General features: G+C 39.5%; 1 protein-coding gene across 2 annotated transcripts; it reads left to right on the top strand.

Annotated features, from left to right (window-relative positions):
• Positions 1-5,956: 5,956 nt before the first annotated feature.
• Positions 5,957-11,508, top strand: LOC112234054 (neutrophil cytosol factor 2-like). Of its 2 annotated transcripts, none has more exons than XM_024402021.2 (15): positions 5,957-6,184; positions 6,419-6,501; positions 6,879-6,987; positions 7,223-7,357; positions 7,624-7,731; positions 7,974-8,033; positions 8,161-8,204; positions 8,637-8,778; positions 8,934-8,999; positions 9,159-9,231; positions 9,348-9,391; positions 9,525-9,685; positions 9,777-9,888; positions 10,047-10,164; positions 10,821-11,508. In XM_024402021.2, the coding sequence occupies exons 1-15, from the start codon at positions 6,011-6,013 to the stop codon at positions 10,910-10,912; spliced, it is 1,521 nt and encodes a 506-aa protein (XP_024257789.1). In that variant the 5' UTR covers positions 5,957-6,010; the 3' UTR covers positions 10,913-11,508. The 2 variants fall into 2 exon arrangements, with proteins under 2 accessions (XP_024257789.1, XP_024257788.1); XM_024402020.2 differs by having other exon boundaries at positions 5,959-6,184; positions 9,345-9,391; positions 10,821-11,507.
• The last annotated feature ends 9,204 nt before the right edge of the window (positions 11,509-20,712 follow it).

The raw sequence follows: 20,712 nt of genomic DNA, 5'->3' as shown, positions 1-20,712 counted from the left end.
AAGCTAATTGCCCAGCTCACATAGCTCGTTAATACCGAGGTAAAGACAGTTTCAAGTTGGATATTCGCGCTTTCAAACCATTTGAGCCACAGACTCCAAATAGGTGTCATGATGTTGGAAAAATTGCACAGGTCTTATTTTCACGATTTGGACGTTAATTCGCTTTCCAACGCAAATAAACGTGGAAATGTGAGCAGCATCAAGTTTAATTAGTTAGGGAGGATAAACAAAGTACAAACTTTTTTTTTTACAATTGAATTTCAATAGCTCCTTGGTCATGTCAATTACACACCTAAGAAGCTTGCAATGGATATACACCCATATTGCATAACCTCTAGTCCTGTTTCTTCTATATTGTTGTACATTAATAATAGTTTGACAATTAGGGTTTCAGTCCAGTGTTTACCCTTTTTCTTTAATATTTATCTATAATAATTGGTAGTTCGATGTACTTCCCTGTTTTTTTTATTTTGCCACAGTATTTAACAGTACACAATAGGAGAGAGACAGATAATATCTCCTTTCATCGTTAATATCAACAACAAAGGGCAAAGTACAAGAGTTATGTTATTAATTGTCCAAAGCAGGGATGGAGAGTGAGCTAGTAAGGTAGGCTGCAGTGGGTTTGCTGGTCAATACATATACTGAACATGTAACCACAGTAATGATGGCCAGTAAATCAATGAATACAAATGTAATATTGACAAATTAAACACATTTTAGACCTTGAATCTTTTCCAACATGTCAACAGACACTTTACTTCAAGTAATTACGAAACATTTCAGTGTTAACTTTCTCTGTATCCCTGGTTGGTGTACATTTCAGAGCCTCTTCAGTATGGATGGGGTATAGCATACATTTTCTACAACAAAGACAGCACTTCCAGTTTCTGTTCTTTACTCTGTATAACTCTTTCGTCTTCATTCCTAGGCACAGCACATGGAACCACCATTGGCATGCAAAACATTCAATCTAAAACAAAGCATAAAACCCTATAAATAATATCAATGCAGTATGACAAATTAGCCATCCATTGTGTTAAATCATAAATTGTCTTACATGCTGTCACTGTTGTCAAAAGATTATAAACATGCCGGTATCGGCGTTGAAAAATCATAATCAGTCAACCTCTAATACACACAGCCTAAATTATAGGCACTGAACCATTTACAGGCAAGAATAAAAGCAGCATATAGGATCCAACCCTATCAGAGTGAATAAATGTAGTTTATTTAAATATTGACAGTTTTTCATCAGTACGTCCTTAAAGAAAGTCATATCACAGATGACAGTGCCCACCAAATCTGACAATCGAGAATGAATTGTAAGCACCAAGAGTGTGTTTGAAGTCAGTAGGTCACATATGACCAAGGAGCTGTTGAAATTAAAAAATGTTAATACATTTAAAATAGTGCGAGATGTAAATCAACAACAAAAAAAGTGTGCAATGTGTGTCTATGCCATCGGGTTAGCTACAACCAGTTTTGAAAATTGTAGGAGTAATGGTTAAAGAGCTATTGAAATTAGATTTGTCCCTAACTGCTGTTGGTGGACGTAAGGAAAACTACAGGTGAATAGCTGTCAAATATCCAACCTGAAACTGTCTTTACCTCGGTGCTCATAATGCCTGCAAGCATGCATGCGATCAGCTGTCATTGGATATTGAGACAGTTGTTTTAAAGTTCTACAGCCATGCAGTGTCTGCTTCCCGAAGAAAGGAACCGCCGAGTATTTTTTTTACTTTGAGTGGCGTGAAATTCTGCAACATTCTCTCTTCATCCAGCTGTCGATCGTCTCCTGCAAAGCTGGCCAGCTCTTACTTCATACTTCAGGTCCCTTGGGGAGACCCGTCCTGTGTCACTGAAGTGTATTTTTGAATATGAAGATAAAACGGAAGCTGCTGAGATATGTGTTTTTTCCACAACGTTGGCTGTGTTTTTGCCCAACTCGTAAGAAAGCTGAAGGAAACAACGCTCCGCATCAGATGTTTACGAGGAAGTCCAAAAGTTCACAATGAAGATGCTTCAGCGGAAACAGGACAGCTTTTTTTTGGATACCAGACCAAGCAGCTGATGGACAAACAATTGTCATCACAAAGGTCCAAGCAGCAACAGGATTTGAAGTTCTATGACACTGTCATTATATACATTGACAAGTGGTTTAATTTCTTACCAGAAAATGTAATGGTTAAACAGACCGGCTTCTATGAGTATCTCACCTTCACTGACCTGGAGCAGGTGGTGGTTGCCCTCAAAATGAAGAGTTTTTCTTTGTGCTAGCAGGGAGGAAATACAGACTGGATACCACAAAATCCACCAGTGAGAAGTGGGTGGCAGTTTTTCAAAACCTAGGGAAAGCCAACTTGATCAACATGTTCAGGATTGTCTCATTTGTCCTCAGTGTGCCAGGCTCAAATGCCTTTGTAGAGAGGATTTTCTCTGATGACCATTAAATGGTCAGACTCAAACAGATGCAGCACAGAAGCTCTGTGACAGAGCTGATCAAAAATGAACTCTAGATATCTGTGAACTGTGACTTGTCATGTAAGGACTTCTCTCTGGCTATGCAAAAGGACTGCTTGAATCAGTCGAGCAGCAAAAAATATCCATGGAAAAAGTAGATTTGGTGAGTGACTCATGCCCCCCTTTTCCTCTTTTGAAATTGTTTATTTTTTTGCTGTAAAGGTCAAAATTGTGATTTATTTGTTCGTTTATTTTGAGGTTTATTCCCAAGTTTACATAATGATACAGTTTTAGTAAAGCTATAGACTAAATGGAATATAAAAATGTTTTGCCTTCCCAATTGAATATACCTAGTGGTTAGAGAGTTGGACTAGTAACCGAAAGGTTGCAAGTTCAAATCCCTGAGCTGACAAGGTACAAATCTGTCGTTCTGCCCCTGAACAGGCAGTTAACCCACTGTTCCTAGGCCGTCATTGAAAATAAGAATTTGTTCTTAACTGACTTGCCTAGTTAAATAAAGGTTGTAAAAAAAATACCCACACCGCCATGGAATGGCACGCCACCTTTTGTCCCTTATTTGGTAGTGAGAAAGTTGACAACTCTTTGTACCCCCCAAAAAAAAAAGAAGCTGAAATATTTGCTAATAAAGAAATTAGCCAAACCCAGGATAGATTTTAGGGCCCAAAGGAGTTTTACATGGACATTTACATCAAACTTAAGAGCTGCCAACTCTCACGCATTGGCCGTGAGACACACGAATGGTCCAAGCACACCAAGACAGTTGTGAAGAGAGCACAAACAAAAGGTTTTACAGTTGCATCACTGCCTGGTTTGGCAACTGCCAGGCCTCCGACCGCAAGGCAAGGCACTACAGAGCGTAGTGCGTACTGCCCAGTACATCACTGGGGTCTAGCTTCCTGCCATCCAGAACCTCTATATCAGGCAGTGTCAGAGGAAGGCCCTAAAAATTGTCAGACTCCAGCCACCCTAGTCTTAGACTGGTACTGCTTGCCTGCGCCAAGTCTAGGTCAAAGAGGCTTCAAAACAGCTTCTACCCCCAAGAAATAAGACTCTTGAACAGCTAATCGAATGGCTACCCAGAGTATTTGCACCCCCCCATACTGGTACCCCCTTTTATGGGGCGGCAGGGTAGCCTAGTGGAGTGTTGGACTAGTAACCGGAAGGTTGTGAGTTCAAACCCCGAGCTGACAAGGTACAAATCTGTCGTTCTGCCCCTGAACAGGCAGTTAACCCACTGTTCCTAGGCCGTCATTGAAAATAAGAATGTGTTCTTAACTGACTTGCCTGGGTAAATAAAGGTAAACATTTAAATTAAATTAAATTATATAGCCCCGCTATTGTTATTTAGTGCTGCTTTTTAATTATTCGTTTTTCTTATCTATTACCTTTTGGGGGGGGGGTAGATTTTAAAACTGCATTGTTGGTTAAGGTTTTATTTCACTGTAAGGTTGTATTTGGCGCACCTATTGTATTCGGCGCATGTGGTAAATACAATTTGATTTGACCCTATTCTCACGCTCACACTCCTTACGTCGTATATCTCACGCATTGAAAAGTACTGCTTTTATTTATTTATTTTATCCATTGTATACTGCGTTAACTTTTCAACCTTTCTTCAAATAGTTTTGAAATCGGAAACTGCAATTTAACATGAAGCGGAACCTCTTGCCACAGGACTGTGAACAGCGGTACATTGAAGGATATGATTGGTTATGCATTTTAAAGAAACGCACCTCAAGATGAGAATGGAGAGAGAACGTTCTCCGCTGAGTTTATACAGAGCTACAATGCTCTAAAACAGAGTTACAATGCTACTCTTTTATGTACAATGTTGTCAACAAAATTAGGTTGCTCCTACTCCCGCGCCTATTGCAGAATGCAGCCTTTTAACAGCTGGTACTAAACTCGATTTATTCCCCTCGTTTGGTGATTGGCATTTAGTATGTGACATCGAAAAGGCAGCAGATAGACATACAGTCTGTTATAGCAGGGAAGATTGGTAGGGTGACCTGATTTGTAACTAGAAAAATAATTTTGTCAAACAGATTGTGAACCCAAAAGTTTAAGTTTGATTCTAGAGGGGGGACAATGAATATAACAATTATTTGGTTAGGGTAATCTTGTCTTCAGGAGATTTTATTACCAATGCACTTTATTTAGTGTGATCAGTTGAGCAATTCTCATTCTTAACAAAGGGCTAAAATAAAAGTTCATTTGTGTGCTTGCCAGCAACAACACCACTGTTATTCCCCACACTTACAGTAATGTATTATTCCACTTCTTCACAATATTGCCAGTGTCTGATATGTCTACTTGTGTCTTTGAAAATGAATTATATGAGGTGAAGTCTTTTTGCAAGCTATTCATGGACAATGTTCATTAAGTCCTACCAATAAGCATTGGATGGATATGAAATGCTTCAGGCCATTTTAGTATAGTGCACATGAAAGGCAGAGATAGTAGAGGGAGACTCCTAAACACGCATCATTTATCTTGTCTATGGAGAGTCAGATGATGGCAAGGATCTTCAAGTAGTAGGCATAAACCCCCTGAATATTGATATTCATTAGATTTTATTTGAAGGTTTGGTGATTGAGAAATGTATTGTTAAAACAAGAACATTTTCAAACACCTAGCACTTAGGAAACATAGATAAGGGGTGGCCAACCCTCCTGGAGAGCAAGCAGGATTTTCTTCCAGCCCTATTTTAAAGAGTTCACCAAAATTATAAAATACAAAATGTTTGTGTCTTTACCTTGAAAGCAGTATATGGACAAGAAGACTGCAATCTATGATTTGGTTACCCACTGCCACCAACCATTTAATATGAGTATTTCTTGTGCGGAGCATTCCCACTGACCTTCCCACTGTTCCTCACATTTGCCCGTTTTCCCATCTAATTTCATTACAGTCTGAATAAAGTCTCAAACCACCTAAATAAAATGTTTTAAAAAATATGAGCATACTTCAAATGGCATCCCCCAAAAGTAACAAAGTCGTAGAATTTTGAGTGTTCATTTAATGTTCAAAGCATTCGAAATACAGCTGACCTGTATTTTCCCCCCACCCTGGTCATGGGGCCTAAACCATGTAAAAATCCATAGAATTGCTGGAAATTAGCTTTAAAACAGATGCAGACAACCGTTTAGGCAAAATTTCACGCTAAGCTTTCTTCAAAAGTTGGCAACCCTGCAAATGCATGTTTATTTCAAGCACTATGTTTAGCCTCTTTATACGCACTGTTGCAGCCAACACATTTCACATTTTAACAGACAATCTTATCCAGAGCGATTAAAAAAAAAAAGGTGTCATTTTTCATACTGGTCCATCGTAGGAATTGAACCCTCAACCCTGGCGTACTGTTACAACACTAAACGGACTGGAGAGAAAAAAGGAACTGCGATTCTGCGTAATCATTACACTTCCTTCCTACCTCTGTGGGGGAAATGTGTCAGTATAAGAAGAGTGGTTTCACTTTTCTCTCGTCATATCACTGTAGCTCAGCGCCTCGACTCTATTTGGAACCATGACATTTGTGAACACTCTCAAACAGTGGGATGAGGCAGTGGCCTGTTTCGAACGCGGGGATTCCGCAGCTGCCCTTGGAACATTTCTGGACATCCAGGAAAAGAACTCCAAAATCTTTTTCAACATTGGCTGCCTACATTTGATCAATAAGAACCTAGATGCAGCTGAAAAGGTATGGCAGTTTTAACCAAATTTCATCATTAATTAAAAGACAATTCTCTCTTTCCCTGTTTTTACCAAATCAATACATCTAAGGGTTAAAGTTACTATCACATTGTAATTCAATGTTATTTTACACTTCAAAAATGCAAGTCACAGAAAAAGGGGAAGTTTAGTTTGAGTACACAATGCTTGTGGTACCATTTGATTGGAAGGAAGTCACTAAGTTTTTCTGAATATCACACAGGCTTTGGACAGATGTATCGGAAAGGATGAACACTTGGCTGTTGCATTCTTTCAAAGGGGGTTGACATTCTACAAAAAAGAAAGGCAAGACAAATCTATCATATTAGGGATGAGTGATTAGATGCATTATAATTGCTTAAAAATAGAATCCCATTCTTTCGAATGGAGTGTTAAAGGGACATTTCACAATTGTTCATATCCATCATCAGGACCACCCCAACATCAGCATGTGAAAACAGTGAGTTTCTATGATTTTATAGAGGATAAGTGTTTCCGATGACTTCATCTGGAAACATTTGACATCATCTGGTGTGAAGTTAAATTGTGAAATGTCTCTTAAAATTGATAATCGTTTTGTACAATTAAACGTAGCATATTTATTCTACATTATTCAGCTGTATATGTGTTTTACCTATAGCCGGATAGTGAATTACTTGGATACCTCCTCACTTTGCCTGCAGGTTTGAGGAGTCTTTTGCTGATTTCCAACATGCCTTCAAGGAGTTGAGGGGGAACCAGCTGATCGACTACCAACCTCTTGGTCTGAGATACAAATTATATGCTTGTGAGGTGAGATATGATGAAAATCTTGCCTTTGTAACAATGATTGGATATCGAATATGTTACGTGTATTTTAGCAACCTATCAACAGCAACATATCCCAAAAAACATCACAGTATGTATACACAGCAAAAAAAGTGCATAGGTGGATGCTACAATGTAAAGCACTTTGAGACCTGGGCAGGAAGTGCTGTATAGCTGTAATTTTACATCAACAAATGTCTGAGTGGTATCACTCCCACAGGTACTGCACAACATGGCGCTGGCCCATGCTCAGCTGGGTCAGTGGGAGAAAGCCAAGGAGAACCTCCTGACTGCTCTGAATCTCAGGACTGAGGCCAAACTCAGCCACATCGACAGAGGTCTGGAGTGCATCCTGGTCAGTGGCCCTTCTCTCTCTCAAGCCTTTTTCACACTATAATGTCGACCTCAACCATACTGTGCTGGCTTAGATATGTACTTTTTTTGTATTATTATTATTTTTTTTACATTGTTTGTTCCAGCAGCTATAGTGGATGAGTAACCAGGCCAGGCGGCTCATCTCAGTAGTGTGAGAAGTGTTTCAATGTGTATTTATTATGCATTTTCACGGCGTCTGACTGTTCAACAAAGTTGGAGATGTAAGTCCTCTGTTAATCCTTATAGAAGCAGAAGCTATTTGAGCCAGTTAAGGTCCCGGCGAAAGTGCTGTTCAAGCCAAACAAGAACTATGTAGCTGAACTGGAGAAGAAGGACTACCTGGGCAAGGCTAAGGTATCCCTATCATCTCTCTCTAAAAACATAACATGCATATTAACCAGCCCAAATGTTGCGACTTTTTAAATGTGTTTTACAACATGCATGTCTAGTACCTACTTTGTTTGAGATGTGCAATTTAAATGAGTTGTGAATAGCCTTGGGTCTTTCTTTAGGATAGCTATTTGGCAAGTTATTAGTAAGTAGGCATGTCATAAAGTATTGTTTTATGTTGAACCAGTTTTATTCTCTATCCTCAGGTTGTTTCTTCCATCGTCTTCCAGGATGAGTTCTCTGGCTTTGCTCCGTTACAGCCACAGGTGAAGTTTCATATGATTTGATGTTTTAATAGTGTCTTTAAAAACTGTCAACAATTAAAATAAGAAATTGATTGAGGAGGAATATTCAGTGTAATGTGATGTGCCATTTATTTGACGGTAAGAGTAGGTTGAAGATATTCCTACCAGACCAAAAGCGCCTGAAGTTCTGAGGTAAAGTTCATGTGATCTCAATGTTAATTGTAGGGGACACTGGGGGTGGTTTGACACTTAAAGTAACGGTCCAGTGTTTCCAGATTTCTATGAAATATGACCTATATTTAATTACAATATAAGTGAGAATTTTCCTTCCAATATCTGGTTTGGCCGTACCCCAAAAACAGAATGGTTTGGGCGTATACCAGTCATTACAAATATTAATTCACACAAGTAGACCACTGATTGGCCAGCTTAGCCAGTGTGCCAAAATGACATCATGTTCTATGAGGAAATAGCAAGCATTTTTAAAACTGTCTATTTGAGATACAAGTTTGAGGTGGGTTTTTTTTCCTACAATTTATGCTTTGGCCACATACTAGCATAGAATGATTCAACAGCATTATTTGGGTATGAGTTAAAGTAGGATATCTCTGTTGCCCCCCGCAGGGCTCTGGAGGGAGAGCCTCACACTGTCCTCTTTGAGTTTGTCCCTGAGACAAGTGATGAGTTAGCTGTGGTGCCTGGCAACATTGTCTTTGTGCTGAACAAAGGATCTGACAACTGGGCCTCTGTCATCTTCAATGAGCGAGTATGAGTACAAACATTACACTTAAAAATGCTTTATGCATGAAAAATGTGGATCTATTGTACTCATTATGCTCAAACATACTTGGTTGATTATGAGCATCTGTATTAAACAAATGATATGTGTGCAGTGAATTAATTTAAACTTTACATTTTTAGAGGGGGCTTGTTCCTTATAATTTCCTGGAGCGTTTGGAAATAACCTTGTCATCTAAGCAAGATCAGGTACATTTCTACTGTCAATATAGTGTTTATTCCTCATGACAAGATGGCATTGACTCTAACGTGTAAAGGTTGAATCCCCAAAATACTGGTAAATATAGTTTACCCCTCAATTGCTATGTTAATTGATTCCCCCTACATGGGTTGATTGCTTTCTTGTAGGATGGGACAGACAAGGATGACATCCCAGGGCCACCTAGACGAGAACCACCGAATAGACCTCAGAGAAATTCTGGTAAAGATATTTTATGTAAAAATGGAATGGAAGTTGTATAGTAAACATTTTAATTATTGGCAATGCAACATCACCTATTACAAATTACGTAACTTTTGGGGGTATTATTGCAGCAGCTTCTGCTACTGAAAATCAGAGCATTGGGGACACAAAAACAGAGGTATGAGAATAATTGAAAATCAAGTTCAAGACATGATTCACAGCATGCAATATCCAAAGCAAATATCAATTGTTTATCAGTACTCTACGCTTATACATTTGAAATATCATTGTACATTTATTTCATTCCCTAGTCTTGCCAGAGTGAAGAGTTTAGTGACCCTTCACTCTGTGTAGTGAAAGTGCACTTCACATACACCATAGCAATCTGCATGGTGCCTGGACTTCCCTACACAACAACTCTGGAGAAAATCGGTAACAAACTGGGCCTCCCTGCCACAGCAATCACCTTGAGGTATGGCACTGTTCAAACATTGGCGTCAATTTATTTCAACAATCATTACTATTACAAAACTAAGCTCAGTGTTTTTGTGATTTTTCTCAAGCTATGCCCAAATAGATTCGGGTAAAAAAGTGATTGATGAGAACACAAGGATGGAAGATGTTTGGAGCTGTGTCCACAATGGTCGTTTAACACTGTGGTGTGATCTCAAAGAGGTAATATGGTCATGTACTGTATACAATATTTGATGTCATAATAGTCTTTTGCTATGTGGATTTTTAATTTACAAATGTAATAGTCAACAAAACTTTGTTCTGACAGATGTCATCATGTGTGTACTAATGTCCCTTGTTTTATGTAATCTACACTACAGGGAGTGAGTGAGCAGCTGCAAAGCCAGACTCACCTATTGGCGCTTCATTCCTATGAGTCTTCAACTCCAGAGGATCTTGAGTTCCATCAAGGAGATACCATCTTACTTCTCTCCAAAGGTGAGCTACCCATTTCTCTGATGCGGGGCACCATTTCCACAGTGCAGAAATTGGTTGTGTCAGTGTTTTATTCTGTTATATGATATCCTGGAAGAGATGGAAACCTGCTGTTGTCTTACAGAACACAGAATTAGGGTTACAGAAGCAATAGTACATTCCCATTTTCATTATTTTCTCATGTAGGCCCCCATTTCGACATTGGGAAAATAATTTGTGTCAAGAGAGTAACTGTATCTTCTCTAATAGCTGTAGAGGCGTACATTGACTTAATTGTTATTTGAAAAAGCCTCGATCTAATGTTTTCTTAAACCCCCCCCCACAAAACAACATTTTGGTATTTATTTAATTTGTTGTCTGTTGATATAGTCCCAAAATGTTTTGCATGTCAGCAGTCAAGTTTTGAAGATATAGTATTTTCAAGAAGCAAAGTGTCACTTGTCACATCACAATGATGCGTTTTTAATCCCTTGATGCAATTGGCATCATCATGATGATGTGGCAGGTTATATCTCAAAAACTTGACTGCTGACATGCAAAATATTGTTGGGACTGTAAAACAGTGAGAGAAAAAATCATGAAACAGTTTTGGAGTGGATGTTTTTCCTTTAAAATACAGAAGCAAAAGTCAATTCCCATTTTCATGACTTTCTTTTCAGTTAATGAAGACTGGTTTGAGGGACAGTGCAACGGAAAGATTGGCATATTTCCGGCATCCTTTGTGGAAGAAGTTCCTATGAAAGATAAATAATGTAAAATGACTGTCAGGATAAGGAACAATGACTTCATAGAGATTGTGGGATTTGTTATTTCTACCTTGAGCATGAGGTCCGGGATTCTATCCGATCACGCTTTGGCAGCTATGCACCTTTTAAAGGCAATGTTCCTACATTCGTGGAAACTACATTTATGGTCCACACTGCATATGTCGGCTGACTCAGCTCAATATGGGATTGAATCCTGGCCTTTGTCTTCTAATCTGGAAACCACCAAACAAACACACAGTCAGATTTCAATATTTATGTTGAGGGGAAGGCATTTAGGTCCGAAACGTCATTACCTAAGCAAGGACTTTTCTTCATTGGGCTGATATTTATCCATTTATTTCATGTTATTGTTAAAGTGTGTTATATGTTTTAATAACCTTTTTGGCCAGCACAAATCAAGCATGCCCAGGTTTTCTACATATTTGAATAGAAATGCATTATTTTGTTTGACCTTCTTTTTACAGTTGAATTCACATACACTGAGTTTACATACACTTAGGTTGGAGTCATTAACTCGTTTTTCAACCACTCCACATATTTCTTGTTAACAAACTATAGTTTTAGCAATTGGGTTAGGACATCTACTTTGCATGACACAAGTCATTTTTTCCAACAATTGTTTACAGACAGATTATTTCACTTATAATTCACTGTGAAACAATTCCAGTTGGTCAGAAGTTTACATACACTAAGTTGACTGTGCCTTTAAACAGCTTGGAAAATTACAGAAAATGTCAAAGCTTTAAAAGCTTCTGATAGTTCTGCTAATTGACATCATTTGAGTCAATTGGAGGCGTACCTCTGGATGTATTTCAAGGCCTACCTTCAAACTACATGCATCTTTGCTTGACATCATGGGAAAATCAAAAGAAATCAGCCAAGACCCCCAACAAAAATTGTAGACCTCCACAAGTCTGGTTCATCGTTGGGAGAAATTTTCAAACACCTGAAGGTACCACGTTTAGCTGTACAAACAATAGTACGAAAGTATAAACACCATGGGAGCCGTCATACCGCTCAGGAAGGAGATGCATTCTGTCTCCTAGAGATGAATGTACTTTGGTTCAAAAAGTGCTAAATCAATCCCAGAACAACAGCAAAGGACCTTGTGAAGATGCTGGAGGAAACAGGTACAAAAGTATTTATATCCACAGTAAAACAAGTCCTATATCGACATAACCTGAAAGCCCGCCCAGCAAGGAAGAAGCCACTGCTCCAAAACCGCCATAAAAAAGCCAGACAATGGTTTGCAACTGCACATGGGGACAAAGATGGTACTTTTTGGAGAATTGTCCTCTGGTCTGATGAAACAAAAATAGAACTGTTTAGCCATAATGACCATCGTTATGTTTGGAGGAAAAAGGGGAAGGCTTGCAAGCCGAAGAACACCGTCCCAACCACGAAGCACGGGGGCGGCAGCATCATGTTGTGGGGGTGCTTTGCTGCAGGATGGACTGGTGCACTTCACAAAATAGATGGCATCATGATTTTTACTAGGATTAAATGTCAGGAATTGTGAAAAACTGAGTTTAAATGTATTTGTCTAAGGTGTATTTAAACTTCTGACTTCAACTGTATGTGCTTGTATGTATCTGACACCACAAATGGTTCCCTCAGGAACAATCTGCTATACCTAAGTTATTTTTATGTAATTGTTAAACAAATTAAACATTGTGTATAGCATGGACACAGACTATTCTGAATTGCAGTTTCAGGACCTTTTGGTGTGTGTGTGCGTGTGTGTGTGTATATGTAGCTTTCATAGCACATTTAATGTCTGCAAATATGACTGATCCAGCAGCCTATATTAAAGATTTTGAATGACAAAATCATACATAACTCTTTTCATATCTCAATTGTGATTTACAGTACATGGAGCAAACTGTTGGTGATTAAATAATAACAACAGCGATGAGTGCATTTAAGGAAAACTCCCCCCTAAAATAATTATTTGTTATCAGTTTCATGAATCCATTGTTGATATAGTCCCAAAATGTTTTGCCTGTCAGAAATCAAGTTTTCAAGATATTTAACTTTTAAAATACAGCCGGTATGAGACCTTAAACATTTGGGTGGAATTTTCCTTTAAGTCCAAGTATGTGGTCTCGCATTTTCAAAGTTTCATCTGTTACATTTGAACAGTTCTGGTTCTGTTCTTTTTGAAGACTCATATACAGTGCATTCGGAAAGTATTCAGACCTCTTTTGTAACATAACAAAACGTGGAAGAACTGTATAAACCTTTATATATGCATACTTCTTACAAAGAGATGTGGAAACACTTGAGTAAATGTGTGAGTTAAAGACATTTTCTGGTACTTCTGTTTACTTTTTAGCCAGTAATTCTGAAAGTATTGCTCACAAGCTAAAAGTGTTCCCCAAAAATGGCATCCTATGTGCACCACGTCATTCTCTTTCACGTCTCTCTCGCACTCTGCTGTGTGTGCATGTTGCTAGCTGTCACTAAAATGGCGATGGGCTGTAAACAGTCGCTTTTAAAACTTGGGATTTCATGGCTAATTGAGGTAAGAGCAGTATTCTGCTCATAGATTATGTATGAACTAAATCAAATCAAATGTATTTATATAGCCCTTCTTACATCAGCTGATATCTCAAAGTGCTGTACAGAAACCCAGCCTAAAACCCCAAACAGCAAGCAATGCAGGTGTAGAAGCACGGTGGCTAGGAAAAACTCCCTAGAAAGGCCGAAACCTAGAGGAACTAGGCTATGAGGGGTGGCCAGTCCTCTTCTGGCTGTGCCGGGTGGAGATTATAACAGAACATGGTCAAGATGTTCAAATGTTCATAAATGACCATCATGGTCAAATAATAATAATCACAGTAGTTGTCGAGGGTGCAACAGGTCAGCACCTCAGGAGTAAATGTCAGTTGACTTTTCATAGCCGATCATTGAGAGTCTCTACCGCTCCTGCTGTCTTTGGAGAGTTGAAAACAGCAGTTGACTTTTCATAGCCAATCATTGAGTATCTCTACCGCTCCTGCTGTCTTTGGAGAGTTGAAAACAGCAGGTCTGGGACAGGTAGCACGTCCGGTGAACAGGTCAGGGTTCCATAGCTGCAGGCAGAACAGTTGAAACTGGAGCAGCCGCTACACACTGTCACATCCAGCCCAAAGCGGGAGGTTTAAAAAATACTTACTAGTCGCCAAAGCTCCGGATCATGTCTTTAGTGAAGCAATTAACATCCCATCATGCTTAGCCATGTATAAAAATGCCCAGTTCCCCATTATTTTGGCTACCATGGCTAGAAGAGTTTTCATTGACTTTGAAAGAGGGGTCCCAAAAGAGCATCAGTCACCAGATCTCAACCCAATTGAACACGCATGAGACAGCATTTTCCACCACCAAAACACCAAATTATGGAATTTCTCATGGAAGAATGGTGTCGCATCCATCCAATAGAGTTCCAGACACTTGTAGAATCTATGCGGCTTATGTTAGTGTTTCCTTTATTTTGTCAGTTAGCTTAGTTATGCTATAATACTGGCCTTAAATGTCTCAGAAGATTGATTTCTTGAATTGGAATTTGTTGAGCTATGAGTCCAAGTCATCATGAAGTTTGTCATCGTTGCACCTTCGTGCCCAATAACGAACACACTGTAGTCCTCAATGGTCTGTCCACATTTCAAAACAAACTGCCTACCAAACTGATAAACGGCTTGATCACCGTTTTGACACGGAGAACTGCTGTCATTGTGTTGTCTGTGTGACTGTAGCAAAGTTCTCCGTCCACATGAAGGGTTGAGGCGGCAATGTTCGGATACTCAGAGGAAAGATGTTCCAGAAGATCATCTGAGGACAGACATTATCATGCTTTAAACCAGTATTAAATACATTGCTAAAAGGTGTTGAAAATGGCCTATCTTGTTTTAATACATTTATAAAACTGTCACTAAAATAGTATTAATCGCTCACATTCCTTTTTGAAGTATATCACAAACTGAAAGTTTCCGAGTCCTAAAAGAAGTTCAGACAATGGGACATAAGTCAGTGTGAAACATTACCAATAATGTGAGCATAGTCGACTTTGTTCAGGATGATGTGACTCTGTCTGTCGGGGTACAGCTTTCTGGAGGAGTCACATGTCTCCTCTCAAACACGTACATCACAGGGAGTCTTCTGGACTGGCTGAGGCAAGCCCTCCCGTAGTGCATGATGCAGTCCGCTCCTACATGCTCCGCTGCAACTTCATCTACACAACAACTGGAAATATCTGGAGTATTGACAATAAGGTTATAGTGATAAATCTCTTCAGATTATTACAGGCCCAGTGCAGTCAACAACTAGATTTCTGTATTTTATATATATTTTCACACTGAGGTTGGAATAATTCTGCTAATAATAATTGTGAAAATTAATATAATGCCCTTTTTAGTGTAAAAGCTGTTTGACATTTCAGCCTGTTTTTTGTAGGATGGAGTTTTGTCCTGCCCGGTAACACAGTTAATAGTCCAATGACAAAGAGTCAAGACCACTCCTGGACAGTTGTAGCAAAATTCATGCTAAAAATGTTTTCTTTTGTTTGACAATTTAAAATGGTCAAAAAAATAGTCACAGTAGTGTATTGTTACTGCATTGTTACTCAAAATGATTTGATATCAAGATTTAAAAGGGCTTTGGACCTTTTTTTAAAATGGTAAACTAATGCTTACAAATACACTAGTCTCATTCAATAACAAATACGGAAATCATAATTGGCCTACACTCTCACAAACTGTTATTCAAGTGACAAATTGTGTAGCTAGCTTGTTAGCAACTGCTTTAAGGGATAACAATCCTTACACATTTTTGAACTGATGATCATTGATGAAGTGGGTGCACCTCAGCCACGCTCAAGGTACTAAACAATATAATAACCGCCATCGATAAAAGACAGAACTGTGCAGCCATCTTCATCGACCTGGCCAAGGCATTCGACTCTGTCAATCACCATATTCTTATCGGCAGACTCAGACTCAACAGCCTTGGTTTCTCAAATGACTGCCTCGCCTGGTTCACCAACTACTTCTCAGAGTTCAGTGTGTCAAATCGGAGGGCCTGTTGTCTGGACCTCTGGCAGTCTCTGTGGGTACCACATCGTTCAATTCTCGGGCCGTTCAATTTCTCTGTATATATCAACGATGTCGCTCTTGCTGCGGGTGATTCCCTGATCCACCTCTACGCAGATGACACCATTCTGTATACATCTGGCCCTTCTTTGGGCACTGTGTTAACTAACCTCCAAATGAGCTTCAATGCCATACACCACTCCTTCTGTGGCCTACAACTGCTCTTAAACGCTTGTAAAACTAAATGCATGCTTTTCAGCCATTCGCTGCTCGCACCCGCCCGCCCGACTAGCATCACTACTCTGGACGGTTCTGACTTAGAATATGTGGACAACTACAAATACCTCGGTGTCTGGCTCGACTGTAAACTCTTCTTCCAGACTCATATTAAACATCTCCAATCCAAAATGAAATCTAGAATTGGCTTCCTATTTCGCAACAAAGCCCCCACTCACGCCGCCAAACATATCTTCGTAAAACTGACAATCCTACCGATTGTCATTTACAAAATAGCTTCCAATACTCTGCATCCAGTTTGCTGCGTAGTCTATCACAGTGCCATCCGTTCAGTAACCAAAGCCCCTTATACCACCCACCACTGCGACCTGTATGCTCTAGTTGGCTGGCCCTCGCTACATATTCATCGCCAGACCCACTGGCACTAGGTCATCTATAAGTCTATGCTAGGTAAAGCTCCGCCTTATCTCAGCTCACTGGTCACGATAACACCCACCCGTAGCATGCACTCCAGCAGGTATATCTCACTGGTCATCCCCAAAGCCAACGCCTACTTTTCCGCCTTTCCTTCCAGTTCTCTGCTGCCAATGACTGGAACGAATTGCAAAGATCGCTGGAGACTTAAATTTCCCTCACTAACTTTAAACATCAGCTATGTGAGCAGCTAACTGATCGCTGCAGCTGTAAATAGCCCACCCAATCTACCTACCTCATCCCCATATTGTTTTTATTTAATTTTCTGCTCTTTTGCACACCAGTATTTCCACTTGCTCATCTATCACTCCAGTTGTTTATTTGCTAAAATGTAATTACTTCGCTACTCTTGGCCTATTTATTACCTTACCACCTCACGCCATTTGCACACACTTTATATATACTTTTTTCCCCCTATTGTGTTGACTGTATGCTTGTTTATTCCATGTGTAACACTGTTGTTTATGTTGCACTGCTTTGCTTTATCTTGGCCAGGTCGCAGTTGTAAATAAGAACTTGTTCTCAACTAGCTTACCTGGTTAAATAAAGGTGAAATAAATGTTGTTTTTTAAGTGGCATGTCTCAATGATCTGATTGTTAACTCTGGGAATCTAGAAGAGCTCTTTCTGTTGCTGCTGAATGCTTCAGTCATTGAAATATATATTAATAGAAAATAGTTGAATTAGTGTTTCATCCCAAGGACCCAGCACCACAATCAAATGTAGCAAGTTGATAATGAAGGCTCACTGTTCTATTCCTCGCCTATGATAAATGCTGCTCCTACAGAACATGGAGTTTCTGCTGGGTATCTGCAATGTATCATGTCAATAGACTACAGTACAGCTAGATACCTAGCTCGTAAATGACGACCCAACTTGATGTCAAATCAAATAATTTAGAGGTGACCCAGGCATAGATGGTATCGAAAGCAAGTTTCTCATCAAAACACGACCACCAGTATAAAAAATTCAAACATGATAAATTGCATTATTTCTAACAGGGGAAGTTTACAAATGTAAACACGTGTAGGACCAAGGGAAATAACTTCTGGGTTGTTTCCTTCACAATAAAGGTATCCTATGCAAATGTTATTAGGGTCTAGTAAATATAAAAAACATTATGGTCAAATTATCCTATATTATAGCTTTGTTTAGTCATACATACAGTATGACTGTTTGTGTTTAGTAATTTGATACACTGCCGATTTTGCAGGTTTTCCTACTTACAAAGCATGTAGAGGTCTGTCATTTTTTATCATAGGTACACTTCAACTGTGAGAGACGGAATCTAAAACAAAAATCCAGAAATCACATTGTATGATTTTTAAGTAATTCATTTGCATTTTATTCCATGACATAAGTATTTGATCACCTACCAACCCGTAAGAATTCCAGCTCTCACAGACCTGTTAGTTTTTCTTTAAGAAGCCCTCCCCAGGTTCTATCAATGGTGTGCCCAACTTTGTTATATTTCTGACTGGATCACAAATGATGACTACTCTATTTGGTTAGACATTGAGACTTCTCTTTCAAAATACCCCTTACAGGATCTTTTATTTTTCAGAAGTTTCAAGTCTGTAGAAGATCACTGCAATAATCCCGTTACACTTAACACACTCAAAGTATGGAGGTCAGTTCAACGCTTCCTGGGAAGGTCCAAACTAACCTCTGCTCTTACCCCAATTCTTAACAACCCAGATTTCAGTCCAGGATTGCTGGATGCTGGCTTTAACTTATGGCTTAATAAGGGCATACGCAGGCTAAATGACTTATTTGCTGATAAGATTTTGTTGTCATTTGAGCAGATGGTCGAGAAATATTGACTCCCAAAGCAGGACTTTTTCCGCTTCCTACAAGTAAGACATTATATTCTGAAGAGCACCACCTTAATTGGTAACCCTGATGTGTCTGTCATTGAAAGAATGCTTTTTTTCCCACAAAGGAAAATGTCTGTAAGTCTGTTTTATGATACTTTAAGGTCCTTTTCTGCTGTCAACACACAGAGGGTGAAACAAGTGTGGGAGAAAGAATTGTCTGTTACTATTGACGAAGAGATGTGGGAGGACATTTGGAGATATGCAAAAACAATATCTATATGTAACCGTACTAGAGCAATCCAATTAAGAATAATACACAGATTGCATATATCCCCAAATTGCAGACATGCTTTTAGCCCCACTTCCTCTTCCCCCTCAGTGTCTTAAATGCAAAACTGATACAGGCACCCTAACACATTGTTTATGGTCATGTACCAAGATACTGGTCTGGCGTTCTGCAAGAAATTGAAAAGATCCTAGGGGTTGATCTAGAATTGGACCCAGTTTCTTTACTGTTAGGTCTCCCTAGTAGGCATGTTACTTCTGTCGGTAAAAGGAGGCTTTACAACATCCTTACCTTCGCAACGAGGAAAAACATCCTTTTACAGTGGATTAGTGATAAGGTTTCTTCTATTAAAGATTGGCATAAGCTACTATTTGATTGGGTTCCTCTGGAATATCTGACATGTACATTGCATTCTAAAACAGACCAGTTCTACAAAGTATGGGAACCTTATCTAAATTACCTAGAACCTGAGGTATCAGCTATTATGCTGCAAGGATTCTCTTAGAATGGCGGGGATCTATGTATTTCAGAACTACACTGTACGTTCCATGTGTGGAACCTAACCTCTTGGTTTAAACTGAGCTTTTTTGTTTAATTTCTGTTTGTAAGTTTGTTTAAAATGTATGTATTGAGAGACGCAATGATGGTGATGGGGTGAGAGATGCACCGAGCGGGAAGAGGAAAATGGTGTACGTATGTATGCGTATGTGTGTGTATATGCATGGGTATATGTGTGTGTGTATGTATGTGTATATATATGCACATAGATATGTGTAAGTGGGTGCTGTTTTTCTTGTTTTTGTTCTGTGTGCTTTGTCTCTGTTGTTGTATCTCTTAATATGGGTGAAAATTGTGAAATTCCAATAAAAATACTGTTACAAAAGAAGCCCTCCAGTTCTCCACTCTACCTGTATTAACTGCACCTGTTTGAACTTGTTACCTGTATAAAAGACACCTGTCCACACACTCAAACAGACTCCAACCTCTCCACAATGGACAAGACCAGAGAGGGTGTAAGGACATCAGGGATAAAATTGTAGACCTGCACAAGGCTGGGCTACAGGACAATAGGCAAGCAGCTTGGTGAGAAGGCAACAACTGTTGGTGCAATTATTAGAAAATGGGAGAAGTTCAAGATGACGGTCAATCACCCTCAGTCTGGGGCTCCATGCAAGATCTCACCTCGTGGGGAAGGTGAGGGATCAGCCCAGAACTACATGGCAGGACCTGGTTAATGACCTGAAAAGAGCTGGGACCACAGTCTCAAAGAAAACCATTAGGAACACACTACGCCGTCATGGATTAAAATCCTGCAGCGCACGCAAGTTCCCCCTGCTCAAGCCAGCGCATGTCCAGGCCCGTCTGAAGTTCCTCCAAACACTCGCCATGTTTCAAATCAAATCAAAATTTATTTGTCACATACACATGGTTAGCAGATGTTAATGCGAGTGTAGCGAAATGCTTGTGCTTCTAGTTCCGACAATGCAGTAATAACCATCAAGTAATCTAACTAACAATTCCAAAACTACTGTCTTATACACAGTGTAAGGGGATAAAGAATATGTACATAAGGATATATGAATGAGTGATGGTACAGAGCAGCATAGGCAAGATCCAGTAGATGGTATCGAGTACAGTATATACATATGAGATGAGTATGTAAACAAAGTGGCATAGTTAAAGTGGAGTGTTTGGAGGAAGATGAAAGATGAGTACAACCGCAAGAACACCATCCTAACCGTGAAGCATGGAGGTGGAAACATCATTCTTTGGGGATGCTTTTCTGCAAAGGGGACAGGACGACTGCACCGTATTGAGGGAGGATGGATGGGGGCCATGTATCGCAAGATCTTGGCCAACAATCTCCCTCCCTCAGTAAGAGCATTGAAGATGGGTCGTGGCTGG

This window comes from Oncorhynchus tshawytscha, linkage group LG16 (genome assembly GCF_018296145.1).
Source record: "Oncorhynchus tshawytscha isolate Ot180627B linkage group LG16, Otsh_v2.0, whole genome shotgun sequence".
NCBI classification, from domain to species: Eukaryota; Metazoa; Chordata; class Actinopteri; order Salmoniformes; family Salmonidae; genus Oncorhynchus; species Oncorhynchus tshawytscha.
This window is presented reverse-complemented; position numbering and strand designations above follow the sequence as displayed.

What these genes read in the sequence shown, in the direction of transcription:
- LOC112234054 (XM_024402020.2), top strand. Translation starts at nt 6,011, where the DNA reads ATGACATTTGTGAACACTCTCAAACAGTGGGATGAGGCAGTGGCCTGT. An exon ending in ACAAATTATATGCTTGTGAG is followed by an intron (nt 6,988 to 7,222) that starts GTGAGATATGAT and finishes TCACTCCCACAG; the next exon opens with GTACTGCACAACATGGCGCT. An exon ending in CATCTTACTTCTCTCCAAAG is followed by an intron (nt 10,165 to 10,820) that starts GTGAGCTACCCA and finishes CTTTCTTTTCAG; the next exon opens with TTAATGAAGACTGGTTTGAG.